General features: G+C 57.4%; 1 protein-coding gene across 2 annotated transcripts in view; it reads right to left on the bottom strand.

Annotated features, from left to right (window-relative positions):
* Window positions 1–6,619, bottom strand: part of ZNF385C (zinc finger protein 385C) — a 56,148-nt gene extending 49,529 nt beyond the window's left edge. The window contains exon 1 of one of the 2 annotated variants that reach the window (XM_039380354.1): window positions 6,525–6,619. In XM_039380354.1, the coding sequence (XP_039236288.1) occupies window positions 6,525–6,561 (37 nt within the window). In that variant the 5' untranslated portion in view covers window positions 6,562–6,619. The remainder of the gene's footprint in view (window positions 1–6,524) is intronic. The other variant, XM_039380353.1, reaches the window with a different exon arrangement.
* Between the last annotated feature and the right edge of the window lie 7,181 nt (window positions 6,620–13,800).

Raw genomic sequence — 13,800 nt, 5'->3', positions numbered from 1 at the left:
CTCCATGTCAGCACAGCCACTGTCTTGCCCCACACATGACCCTCTCTGGCCCTCCAGGACCAGTGACCACTTTCCTGCAGCCCCGTCACCCCCACCTGTGTGAGCCCCCCGAGACCAGCCATGCTTCGTTCCATCAACAGCCAAATAGGCTTCATGAGCCGGGTGCTAATTAGGATTCAAAGGGGAGGCTGTTTATCCATGATGCAGCTGGCACTCCACCACCAACCAGCGCCTCTTCCCGTCACTGTCCCCATGGGGTGACACACCAAGCAGGGACCCTGCTCGGGACCGCGACATCACACCAGTCCTGACCCTCCAAGGGTCCTGCATCCTGCCCTGCCTGTATTATCTGTCACTCCACAGCCAGAGGTCCCTTGGCTGGGGCCACAGACAGGTCACGGTCTCCACCACTGGCAGGAGAAGGAAAAGCTCCCTGGCCAGTCAGGGGTGAGTGGGCAGTGGGAGGCTGCCCGAGGGGCACTCAGGGAGGATCCTGCCACCCACCAGCATCTCACTGTCACACATGACCGTGCCCTCGCCAGAGAGGGTTTGCCCGAGTCCTTAGGAGGAGAAATGTTCCCAAGGACAAACTGAAAAGCTTTCCCAGTGCCAAGCAGAAGCCAAGCCCCAGCAAGTGCTGGAGCTAATTTTCTGCTGCCAGAGCCCACCCTGGCACTTCCCTGTGCCTGTGGGAGCAGCACTGGCACTGCAGCAGTGCCGGCAGCAGGCCAACACCCGAAGGTGCAGGAGGCTGTCGGGTGTCTGTAAATCCCTTCGAATCATCCTCTGCCTAAGTCGGCATCAGTCGGCACTCATCCTGCCCTGAGCTTCCAGCCACGCCTTGTGCCTTCCAATGGTAACAGAGCACAGATGTGAACACCCGTCCAGGTCCCTCCCCGAGCTCTGCAGCAGCTCCTGGCCAGGAGTGAGCTCCTGCACAGCCCCAGGATGGACAGACAGATCCCAGCCTGGACAAGGCTGTGCTCCTCTTTGACATATCCCCAGTCCTTGGAAGGCTCCTCCAAAGGCACAGCGTGCTCCACGCCACTACTGGCTCGCTAATTTGACACACTTACTAAATTGCTATTACACCTGTTGGCTAATTACCTCCCCTGGAAACCAGAGAGGACAGAAATTTGACATTGAACTGTGCAAACCTGAAGCCCTACGGATGCCAGCTGAGGGACTGGGAACACGGCACTGTGGAAGTGTCCCTCCCTGCCCCCCCAGTTGTGGCCCCAAAGATGACCACTTCTGCTGCCCCACACCCTGGTGGGATGGGGAGTGGGGAGCCCAGCAGCCCCAGTGAACCCCCTGCACCACAAACCCAGGGTGCCACTGCTGCCCTTCCCACACCCTCCGCCTTCCTGAGCACAGATTAATCTGGGAGAGCTTTAATCCGCTAAAGCCCTTTCGTAACAGCCCTCAAAAATAAGCCTGGAGAGTTCCTAATACTTCTTGAAAATTTGGAGTTGGGATATTTATAGGCTCTGGCCTTGCGTGTGACGAAGCGCACCCAGCGCTGGGCGGGAGGGCTCTGAGGTGGGGAGACCTGCTCTGGGGGGGACCCACAGCCAGGCCTCAGCTCTCACCCCCCAGCCCAGCCAGCAGCCTCCCTGTGCTACTCCCAGTCTCCCGCCAGCTGGGTAACAAGCTTCCCTTGTTTGGGCTTTTTATGTTTTTTTTTTTCCTACAAGCATTTCAAGCTCCTCTGAAGAGTCTCCAGCCTCACACACAGACGGGCTCTGTGCCTTCAGCCCTTCAAACGAATGCAAAGCAGCGACGCTCCCGACCAAGACAAACAGCGGCGACACCACGTCCCACGGGCACGTGGCTGGGGAGGGAGAGGGGAGAAAATCAGATGCAGCAAGAGGAAAAGTTCAGGGGAAAAAAAAACCAACCCCCAAAAACGTGCCAGGCATTACCCGCATCCACAAAAACCAGGATGGGGTTCCACTCTGCTGGTTTCCAGTCACCACCACTGGCGACCACTGGCATCTCTGCCACACTGGTCCTGGTCTCAGTGGGGTCCAGGGAGCATCCGGGGCAGCATTGCTGTGGCACCTGCAAGGGCCAGGTCACGGGTCCCACATCTCTCCTGCTCCAACAGATAAAGGGAAAAATACTCCTAAAAAGCTCCTGGCCCTTTGCCACATGGTTTTACAAAGATGTGACCTGCTGCTTCCAGGGCAGCGGCTGCAGAATTCTCCCAGTTCCAAGTCAGCAGAACTGGGAGGTGACAGGAAGATGAGAGGCCATCTCTGATCTTACACAGGCAAAACCCATCCTGCATTCACCAGCTTCTTCATCCCCCTGATGCAGAGCAAGAGCCAGTGGCCAGATGTCAGAGGCTGAAATACCCAAACTGGAGACAAAGCACCAGGCACAGCCAGTGGCATAAGCCCGGATCGCCCCTAAAAGCCCCAGCTCATCCCCTGCCTGGTAGGCATGAGGCAGAGGAGTGGGTAGAGCTGGCACAAATCTACCAGGATCAAACCTGGCCAAAGGAACCCAGCACCTCTGGGAAGCAGCAGGATTGCCCAGCCCCCACAGCACCCTGAACTCGGCCACTGCTGCCTGACCAAGCAGCTGCTGACGCCAGGCAGACACAGATTAGGGCTTCACCTCAAAATGTTTCCTTTACAATTTTCCAGTGATCTTTCTTATCAGCTAATTAAAAAATTTCCATAATTAGGCCAGGGAAAATCACGACTCAGGAATGTTCCCATTTCAAAGTGGCACAGATCTGATTGGCATCAAGGGCTCAGAGCCCTCACCAGAGCTGGGACTCAGCCTGGGCTCACACCCCCAGGGCCCTGCAGCCCCAAGCCTTGGCACTCTGCTGGGAAGTCATTCTGGGGAAAAGGTTATTTACATTGCACGGGGGAAAGTGGTAGGTTTTATAAAAAAATAACCATAAAGGGCTCTCTGACAGCAGGGGACCATCCATGCCTTCAGACCCTGTGAAGTCAGGGGTGCTTGGGAGGGGCACCTGCTCTGCCCCACACCCCCCCTAGTACCCACAGCCCCGGGGTGCCTGTGCCAGCCCCCCTGCCATGGTCTAGGGGTGACAGTGCCCACCTGGCCCTGCCACCATGGCCAGGCTGGGCACAACAGCAGAGTGCCCACGGACAAACACCGTAATGCCTTCGAAAGACCAACCCCTGCATTCAGGGGAGCACCAGGTGAGCTCCCACAGGACCTAGGGCATCCCGTGCCCACAGAGCAGCTCATGGCTCCTTAAATCCGCAGGTTCCCTTTGACGACTGGCAAATAAACTGTTGTGGTTCTTACAGAAACGGAGCAGTTGTTACAGTGCAGCCGCAGCCTGGGTTTCCTTGAGAGCACAGACATAATTCCTGACAGGGGCTTCCTGACACAGAAATTATGGCACTATTTTGGAGGCAATCTCAGAACATCAGACTAAGAAACAGCCTTTGTACATCACAATATTGTTGCTAAATTGACAAATAGACCCTCATGGACTTCATTATTCTGCTCCGGGTGCACATTTTTGCATTTTTATTTTCCCTAGAAATGATTAAAGGGCTGCAGAACCGAGGGATCTGGCTTTGGAAAATTCAAACTCCAGCCCTGATCGAGCTGAGGAACAGAAGCAGCTGGATGGGCTACAGGGCTCAGAGAGCAAATCTCTGTTCCTGCAGTGTGTAAGTCCAGCACACTTTGGGAACTGCCCTGTGCTTCCAGGACAGGTTTTCTTCCAGTCCTGGAAATTTACCACTGTAAAGCAACGTGACTGACATGTCCAGTGCTGGATTGGGAGCATCCGTGCGAAGGTCCTTGTTCAGTCAATAGCAGACTTGTGTTATGCACTTGTAGAAATACATTGATCTCCCCAGAAACACCAGATAAAAGCCAAACAAGATGAAGATCTCCAGAAATACAGCAAATAACAGCCCCAAGACCAGGGTTCCTTCACCATCCACCAGCCAATGTCTGAGGATGCTGGGGCAATGCTCTAGGAGTATTTTTGGGTTGGAATGGCTGCGGATGGCCACAGCCAGGCAAGCTGCTGGTGCTGCCCTGCCAGGCTCCACTCATCCCTGCCAGCCCACGGGGATGAATGGCAGGAAGGTGCAGGTGGGATGGACTGGGGCAGCTCTGCCCCATCCCTCTCCATGTCCCCATTGACACATTGACAGGATCTTGGTCCCAGGACAGCCAGGAATGCCAGGCAGAGAGAGCACCAGCCCTGCATAAACAACACTGAGGGGAGGGATGGGATGGGATGGGATGGCTGCTCTGGGCCCACCGGTAGCACATGCTCCAGCAGGATGGCACCTCCTCGCCCAAGCAGCCAGGTCCCCAAACCTCTCCTACCACAGCCAGGACATGTGGCCCTGCATGGTCCAGCAACAGGGATGAGGCCCCGAGGCCAGCGAGCCACCAGCCCCAACAACTATTTCTTATTTTCAGGACCATTAAACCAAGCTCCTGCTTTATCCATATAGATGCTACTGCTCCATCAGAGCCAAACAGCACTGGGGCAGAGAGAGCAGCCACTCCTGAGCCCCAGCTGAGCGCAATGTGAGCTCAGGGATGCTCATGAACAAGACACACAGTGGGAAGTCACAGCCTGGCGTGACGTCATGGCCCTGCTAACGCAGAGCCTGGCTCTGTGCTTTCACAGATGGAGCAACATCCAGGGTCACACCAGCCTTTTTTCCAATGCACGTGGCAGATTATAGAACAAGCATGAAACTCACAGCACAGGGTATCATCACCCCGCTCTGAACTCTGCATATGGCAGGAGAGTTTCTGGTCGGCAGAATCACACCAGCAGCTAGTGAGGGACCGGTGCAGTTCCTCCACCCCGTGGAGCCCTTCCAGCTGAGTGACAAACATCACTCAGCGAGGCTGCTGGGCTGGATGCTCCATCGGAAAACACCTGCAGGCACTTAAAGAAAAAAAAACTCGGTGGTGGTGGATTTGGCTGGCATTTTGGCTGCAGAAACTCCCAGTCAGGCTGGCAGCCGGGACAGAGCCTCATTTATCCGTGGGCTGTCACACACGGCGGCACTGCCCATTGATGCTATTTTCAGGCGCTGTGCCCCACATGCAGACACAGCAGCTCACACAAACCTCTCTGCTCCCCACTCAGACCCCCCAGACAAGCGGGGGGTGAAGCCGATGCACGAGCAGTGCTGAACAGTGCAGGGCCAGCTCCTTCCTCGTATTTTCACCCAAAACTGCTCCCCGCCTGTGTGTGACCCACAGACACGTCCAGCCCTCGCAGGGGCAGCTCCAGCAGCAAGGTGCCATCCCTCCACACTGGTGGATCAACCTGGAAGCCACTTAGAGCCTCCAGGAGTGCAGCGCCGGGCCCTAGACCCCCACCTTCACACAGAATCATCTCCTCTATTTAAGCAACACTTTCAAGCTTTGCTCTGAAAACAAATTGCAGCCACTTGTGCCAAGACGTTGTTTTCCCACACGCCCATCCAGCAGGATCGGCGCTCACCGCCCTGCCGCGGCACTGCCGAGGGCAGGCACAGGCACGTCCCTGTGCCGGGATCCGTGGGGTTTGCTCTGGGGCAGAGCAGAGCCCCAGCCCTGCCAACCCCCATGCAAACTCCTCAAAAGCCTCCACCGTAACTCACTGCTGCTCCGAGTTAACAGCAAAGTCTATTGATAATGGCAGGGGAGAGCGGGCAATCCACTGGGTGAGGACCCTGCTGCTGCCTCCACGTGCCTGGACCAGGGAACCCCCGCTGCCCCCGCCTCAAGACACAGCACCCACTGCCCACGTTGCCAACAGAAAGCGCTTTTGTACAGCTCAGTAAAGGTCCTTTCCGTAAGAGCAGTGTCCTCGTGGAGGCAGCCAGAGCTTCTGCTCCATCCCCGACACAGACCTCTCCATGTCCCAAGCCCAGCATGGGCACCCACAGCTCTGGACACCTTGTGGACAAAGCCAGGGGACACACAGGGTGTGCTGTGCACCCCGACCAGCACAGCAGGGCCCAGGGGGGCCCAGGGACCACCCCACCACCACTGCCCTGGCCTTGACACACACCCCAGCATCTGGGCCAACATCACCCGTGCCCAGGTGCTGCCGCAGACCCCAGCGCAGCACACAGCCGTGGGGGTCCCACGCCGGGTACCCCACAGGTGCCCCGGGGACGAGCCGGGGTCACTGACACCCACGCGGGTCCCTCTCGGCGTGGGAACCGCAGCCCCGCGCTGGAGAGGGGCTGAGCCGGGGCCTCGGTAAAGTTCCGCTGAAGAAGTTTCCCTCCTGCCCTGGCCCCTCCGGGGAGGTCAGCGGGGCCGGGGTTCCGCCGCCCCCGGCCCGTTGCAGCCGCTCCCGCTGCCGGGCGCCGCCGGGATGGAGCGCGGGGAGCGGCGCGTGCCCCCGGCGAACATCCGGCCCCGCTCCCGGCTACCGGGGTCCCTCCAGCGCGTCCCCCCGGCTCCCGCAACTTTGCTACGGCTGCAACTCCGTGCCCGCAGCCCGGCCCCGGGCCCGCCGGTACCGGCAGCCCGGCCGCCCCCGCCCGCCCTACCTGCCCAGCCGCCCGGCTCCGCCGCCGTCTGCAGCATCCTCCCGCCGGCTTCTCGCTGCCGGCCGGGCGAGCGCGTTCCCGGAGGAGGAGGAGGAGGAGGAGGAGAAGGAGGAAGAGGAGGAGGAGGAAAGGGGGGGATGAAGGCAGCGCGCGCGCCGCCGCGGTCCAACCCCCCCTCGGCGCCGCGCGCCCGCACGGGGTGGGAGGGGGGAACGGCGGCGGCGCATCCCGGTGCTGCATCCCGCAGCTGCATCCCGCAGCGGCGCCCGGGGTGGTCCTCTCGCCGCGCACCCCGCGGTCCCGGGTGCCCCGGGCTGGGACGGTGGGGACACAGGGGCTCCCCAGGCTCTTTCCAGGGGATTTGGGGGGTCGGCAAGGTGTGTGTCTGGGCACGCAGAGGAGGGTGACACAAGCGGGGCTGTGGGAATGGCACCTGGATTTCAGGGTACTGAGATTCCCAGTGTCACCAGCACCGTGGAGAATGACGGGTCAGGTCTCAGACCTGCCAGGACGAGGGTCTCCAGTCCCTCACCCCGAGCACCTGCAGACAGCCCGGCTCTCCAGGAGCTCCCTGCGGGGACCGGGGAGGTGGCACCGCGGGGGCTGCAGGGCTTCGTCGATGGCAGAGTCCCTGGTCTGACCCAGACCCAGCGACCAGCAGGGTGGGATAACGCCTTGGCCATGCCCAGGCAGCCCAGCTGCTCCAGGAGGGTGAACGGGAGCCGGGGGCGGGACGGAGGGAGGAAGGCTGCAGGGAGCCGCTCTCTGTTCCTCAGTCGTCGCAGCTGGAGCACAAGGCGCCGCCAGGCAAAGGCTCCTCTGCTGCCATGCGCCTGCCTTGTGCTAAGATCAACAATTTCAAGTGCAAAAGCCTGCGCTGGCCCGTCGCTGTCATCAGTATTAATATTTTAGCATCTCCCAGAACCTTTCAGCGGGGCCACACAATGCTGACACGGGAGAAGAGATATAAAAGCGTCCTGCTGCCCGCCCCAAGGAATACGCTGTCTAGACACGTTATATAATCACATTTTGCCCTCCGCCAGGACACTTCGCAGAGGATCTCGAAGCACTTCCCAAAACTGCTAATTGAGCTTTGGAGTCCAGCTGGGAGGGAACTGCTCTGGCCAAGAGCCCTCTCTTCCAGAGCAGGTGCCCAGGGGCTCCCATCTCCCAGAGCACTTGCCTGCTTGCATTGCTTTGCCTCCACTAAAACGTGGAATTGGTGCCAAGAGGAAGAGATGTGATCAGACCTGCACTGTCGCTGGCAGAGGGTGGAGGCTGCAGAAGTGGGAGCACAGCATGTGCTGATCCCAGCACCCCCAAGGCCCGTGGAGGACCACAGCTTCAGGAGGCTCCAGGGACTCCAGCTGCCAGGGAGGTGGAAACCAGGAGCAGGGAGTCCCAGTTTGAGATGCTTCAGGGTCTGTAGGTCCTGGAACACGAGCAGGTAGCCCAGAAGCAGCAGATCTCACCCGTCCACACCAGGAGCACCTTTTCCTGCTGCTGCTGGAGCCAGGGTCGGGTTCCCAGGAGCAGCAGTGTGGCACCACTGAGCCTCAGCCTGGTTCATCATAAATCACTTTGAGTTTTCAGAACCCTTTCTCTAAAGCTTGGTGCATTTGTTTGCTGTGCCATCTGAATTTTACAATGTAGGATTTTTTTTCCCTCTCTATAAATAATTACAGGCACTCTAATGGATTTCAAACCTTGCAGTACCTTGGCTGTCAGGAGCCTGATGATGACGGTGTAGCCTTCTTCTCCAAGGAGCAGAGGCAGGGCTGCAGCTCCTTCACACTTTTTCATTTACTTTAACCCTTACAGCCTCATCCTGTCTCCACTGCAGGGCAGGGAAGAGAGTGTACTCCCTTTCCAGGCACAGGGATCGGGAAGTGCAGGGATGAGGCCTCTTGCCTGGCCCACATCTCCTAACATTCCAGCATGAGGGAGCAGGGATGTACTGCTTCTCCTTCAAGGGAACTCTGGCTTCTCCCTCCCAAAGGCAGCCCTTCACATCACTTCTTCCCAATATATTGTTTGGGCCAAGACCACAGAGATGTGTCACCCTCGAACTTTTCGGTTTGCTGCAGGTATCTCTGAAGCCGAAGACAAATTTCTAAACAAAGAGAAGGTGGTCTCCAGCTGCAGGGCCAGGGCCCCACAGCCAGGGAAGGCCAATGTGGGGTGGCTCAGGCCTGGCATCACTTTCCAGGAAGGCTCACTGGCTCCTCGGCCACGGTGCCGAGCTGTGCCAAGCTGCTCCAGCAGCTGCCGTGGCCGTTCAGCAGCTGTTGAGTTGTAATTGCTCATTGAGTCATAATTTATTTTTTTTTCCCAGTGAAAGTGGCACTGTCAGGGAATTAAAATCTTTTCAAAAGCCCATAAAGATTTCATAAACGTTTCAGAGCCAGATCGGGGGGGGGTTTAGCGCCTTCACAGCCAGGAGCCAGGGCAGGCAATGGGGAGACCAGCAGCAGAAGCCATAACCAGTTAAAGGAACAACAGCACCAGCCCCTGGGGAGCAGAGTGAGGCTTCGCTCCCCCTGCCCACACCCAGCATAGGCAGGACTGGTCCCCAGTCCATAGCCTGGGTGCAAGGACCCTGGTCAGCTACAGGTTGTTCACCTTGAATCCCACGACATGCTGCTGATGCAGGTTGTGGGACGCTGGGATGTAGCACAGCAGCTCCTCCAGACTCCAGGAGAGCAAAAAGCTGACACAGGGCAAATGCAGCTGCACCAGCCCCTGTAATAGCAGAGCCTCGGCTCTCACCTGTGCCTCGTCAGCTCAATTAGCAGGTGACCCTGCTCCGGCCACTGTGAATACTGGCCCAGCACAGGTGAGGGGCAACAGCCCTGTAAACACCCACGTTTGGATTCGGAGGAGCCCACGGTGTCCTCAGGGGCAGAGGTTTGCACTCTGTAAGAGCTGTTGTAGACATGGAATGAGCTTTCCCACCGATGCAGTCCTTTCCACACGAGCAGGTGTCTGCAGGTGACGGAGGCACTGCGCTCCCGCCGGCAGCCCCCGCGCCGTCCCAGGCACCTGCTATTTTTAGTGTGAACGTGGAGCCACCTTTGATCGTCCCTCTCTGAGCTCTGTGAAATATCCGGGCCAGGCACACGCAGCCTCCGCAGCCCCATTCCTCCGGAACGTGCTTCCCTGGGAAGAGCTCAGGAACACTGGAGGAATCCAGCCTCTGCGGCGGCAGGGACCCATGTGCCTTGGGGGATTAAATAGGGAGCAGCCCTGACAGACCAGAACTGTGGTTTGCACCCCAGGATCTGCACAGCCACACCCCCGACACCAGCACCCTGCAGCCGTGGGTGCCACTGGCATGATGGGCCCCCTTCTTTAATCGGGGCACAGGAATGAGAGCACGAACAGGTCAGAGCTGGGCTGAGCACCCATCTGGGCACCTACCGGCACAGGAAACCCCCCAGTGGGTGAAGAGGGACCCCCAGCACCAGCTCCTGGAACCTGCCAGCCCTGGCACCGCTCACTGGTATTGGGTATCTCTTCGAGAGGCACCTCAGTGACAGAGGCACCAATAACTCATCGTTAGGGGAGAGGCTGCTGTTATTTTATGGCCGTCGTTATTTCCTTCCTATTGTAACTTTTAATTAAAATCTATGGGAGGCAAATAACTGCTCCCTCTGCATAATTGCAGGGAGTAAATTTTATTATATAGAAAAGAGGTTTTAATTTTTAATAGACTTATTTTTAGGTAAGAGCAACACTTCGAAGGGATCTGTGAGCCCTGGTAACGTTATCAAAGGCAAGAAGAGGAACAAAGATGGGTTTATTACGTGTTCCCCATAAAACTGTTATTTTAGGGGAGTTTTGTGCTTCCTCCTAATGAGAGATGAATTGCACTGACTTCGTTTGCTGTAGGAGGAAAATTAAAATGAAACTGATAAGAGGCCCAGCCTCTAGCTGCTGACTTACCTCCCAATTATAAATGAAAGCTCACAGGCATTCCAGAGACGGGGCTTGATGTCTACATTAATTATAAATAAATTATCTACACTTAATGTTTAAATGAAATTCCAGATAAAGCTTTATATTTAGAAAAGCGTTGCATCAGTGCATAAATATTTATGCAAGGGGTCTGGGTGAACTGCGGCTGCTTTGGCGTGACGTGGGAGCAGAGTCAGAGTGGGCAGCCCCAGCTGGGTGCCCAGGGGAGCGGCACTGAGCCTACCAGAGCCAGGAGGGGAGTGGGACAGTCGGGTCCCAGACCTGACACATCACTGCTGTTTAAAGAGGGGAGGTGATGGGACCCACTGTCAGCCTGACATTGGCCACGTGCAGAGCAGCAGCACTCACTGCCTGTGGCCAGGGTGGCCAGTGACAGGGGGCATCCCACACTCCTGCATCTTTTTCCAGCCTCCAAGACTCTGTGGCCCTGTGCCACGGGACCCCTGAGACAGGCAGTGCTGAAGCCAGGGCAGCAAGGTCTTTAATGCAGCCAGGGTTGAAGAGGAGAAATCTGACAGGCCCCAGCTCAAAGCTGTGTGGAAAAACAACAAGAGAGTAAATAAAATTGATTGAAATTGTTCAGCCCCAGTCACCTGTGTGGGAGTTCAGCCGAAGTCCGGAGAGGATCCAGCATCCTGAGCATCCACTGCCAAGGTGGGACAACATCCCAGCCAGGGCAGGGCATCCTGGCCAGGGCAGAGCATCCCTGCCAGGGAGAGCATCCTGGCCAGGTGCACACATGACCCATCAGCGAGGGCCGGGCAGGCAGAGCTGGGCGCAGTTGGCCCAGAAGTTGCAGCAGGGTCACCTTTGGTATCGCAGTGCTGCACAGTCCTCATTCTGCAACAGGAGCAGTATCTCATTTCTTCCTCAATTAGCTCCTGATTATCAGTGTCCCAGGGCCCCTTTCCAGTCTCTGTTTAATGCACCATTAATAATTCATTTCTCAGATAGCAAGAACGCAGCGCGAGGTTAGGGCTTTGTGACTAATAAGTACCAGAGCAACCCTCTTCTCCAAGGGACAAATGAAGGGAACAAAAATAAAGTGGAAGAATCAAAGATAATATGTTTTGTGGCCTTTAATCAAACACTGGATAAAGGGTTTGACTACTCAGGTGAAGAACACACACGCACACTCCTCCTCGGTGGCCTCAGGCTTCTGGGCTCCCACGCCTTACCAGCACCATCCCCGTCCGACTGCCTTCCCTGACACAGAGGGAAACTGAGGCATCTCAAGGCCGACCCACACTGCCCTCCTCCCAGGGTTGGGGATTTAGGTGGCTGTATATTTCCTCAAGCTGGAAAATCCCAGGACCAGATTTCCTGGTGCCCGGCAGAGCCAGCGCAGCCGCCGAGGAGCCGCACGCGCTCTGGCAGCTGCACATTAAGTGTGACGGGTTTCTGACAGATCCAATTATAAAGCCAGGTCTCAGCAGAATTGCAGCCCTGAGATCTAGTGCATGAAATTTTGTTTGGGAATTTTCGGATATTGCAGCTTGTGCCGCGGGTCCCCACAGGCCCCAGACTGTGCCAGCACCTGCCAGCTACCCCTGGGTCTCATCCCCACCGTGCTGAATCCCCTCCCTGCTGCATCCTGCCAATGCCCAGCCCGAACAGAGTCACCCAAAAATGGCAAGAAGGAGAGTGGCTGCCCCCAGCAGTGCTGAGGAAGGGAGGACCTGCAGCCCCCTCTCTTCTGCCCCACAGAGAGGTGCCCTTTGCCCCAGGATTGACCCTGCCCTTGCACAGCCACTTGGACCATGCACAGGCTACAGGCTATAAATCACTCACCTCCCAGTAGCTGAGGATCTGCCCAGTCCTTTCCGCACAGTCCTCAGGACGTTATTTTTAGCCCTTTCCTAGAAAAACGAGGTGGGCACACGTGGTGGTCCTGTCCTTGGCTGACCAGGGACTTGGCTGCCCTGGGAATACTCCTCGGAGGAAAGTGGCCAAGAAACCTCCAGGGACCAAGAGACCTGAGCCAGTGAGGACACAGGGATGTGAGTCCAGAGCTCTCGTGGCGCTTTGGTCCTAAGAAACATTGAGTCTCTGTGCCAGGCATAGGGCTGCCCTGCCCCAGCCAGAGCTGCACAAGCTCATTCCATCAAAACCCCTGGATTAGGGGGTTTGTTTTATTTTCTTTAGGTGGCTGAGAGCGCAGTGTTGTGCCCCGGTGCTGACAGGGGACCTTGGGGTTGCAGATGGGCAGGAAGCTTGGGATGAATGCTGGCAGCCTGCAGCACCACCACCATCGGATCAGAGATGCATCACTGGCCCCTGGCTTGGGAACCTGGAAGCTGTTGGGAAAACAGATTTGCTTTTACACCCTTGAGGCTGTTCCATCCTCTACCATCTGCAGCTGAGCCCAGACTGGCAGGAGGAGCCAGGAGGACAGTGCTGGGGTGGCTCAGTGGCTCAGGGGGGCTGGGATTCTCCCCAGTCCCAGCTTTTGTGCCCTCCTGTGGGCACCCAATGAATGGCTGCAGACCCCAACCCCAAGCCCATATTGCCCCTGTGCCCTGGCACCTCACAGTTGGGCAGTGGGCAGGTGGGATCCCCCCAGGCACAGGCTGCAGTGGGTACCTGAGTGTCATGCAGCAGGGAAACCTCCCCAAGCCCCCTGGATCAAGCAGCCTCCAGTCTCGGCATCCTCATCCCTGTGCCCCCGCAGTGCCCTGGGCACGTGCCTCGCTGTGCCATCAGTTCATCTGGCATCACCCGCCACATGCCAGGGAGCTGTTTTAACCTAAGCAGAATAAACCTGCAGTGATTGTATTTCCTGCCTCCCTCTCGGGGCACGAGGGAAATTGTTTGATGCTAATCCCCTTGTTTAATCCACCAGCATCCTGACATGCGAACAGTCAGGATTAACTCCCGGCGGGAATCGTTCGACTTGCGGCCGTCGGAGCAGGACAGGGATGTCCCCACACAGGCTCGGATGTGCTCCTGGTGGCGGAGGACAGGGGATGCAGGAACAGTGTAGGGAGAGGGCTTCTGGTTTTCAGGATCAAATTCCTCCACCACAAGCACTTTTCACCAGACTGGAATTTCTCCTGGTACAGAGAGGGAGGCTCCAGCTGTCCTGGGAAAGGTCACCTCAGGGGCTGATGTGCTCCCAGGCTCAGGGACAGATATTGTGTGATAGCCAGATTTTCAGATGTGCCTGGGAAGCAAAATTCAGTCCCCATCCCCCTCACCCATAATGCCACCAGGCTCATCCTGCTGCTGCCTAGGCCAGAGCCATGGAGCAGGATGGAGCCTCCTCCAGGGCAGGGCTCCCAGCCTCGGGCATTGCTTT

This window comes from Pipra filicauda, unplaced genomic scaffold, assembly GCF_003945595.2.
Source record: "Pipra filicauda isolate LSUMZ 115617 unplaced genomic scaffold, ASM394559v2 scaffold193_size2426894_pilon, whole genome shotgun sequence".
In the NCBI taxonomy this organism is placed as follows: Eukaryota; Metazoa; Chordata; class Aves; order Passeriformes; family Pipridae; genus Pipra; species Pipra filicauda.
Note: the sequence above shows the minus strand (reverse complement) of the source record. Positions and strands in the feature narration are given on the sequence as shown.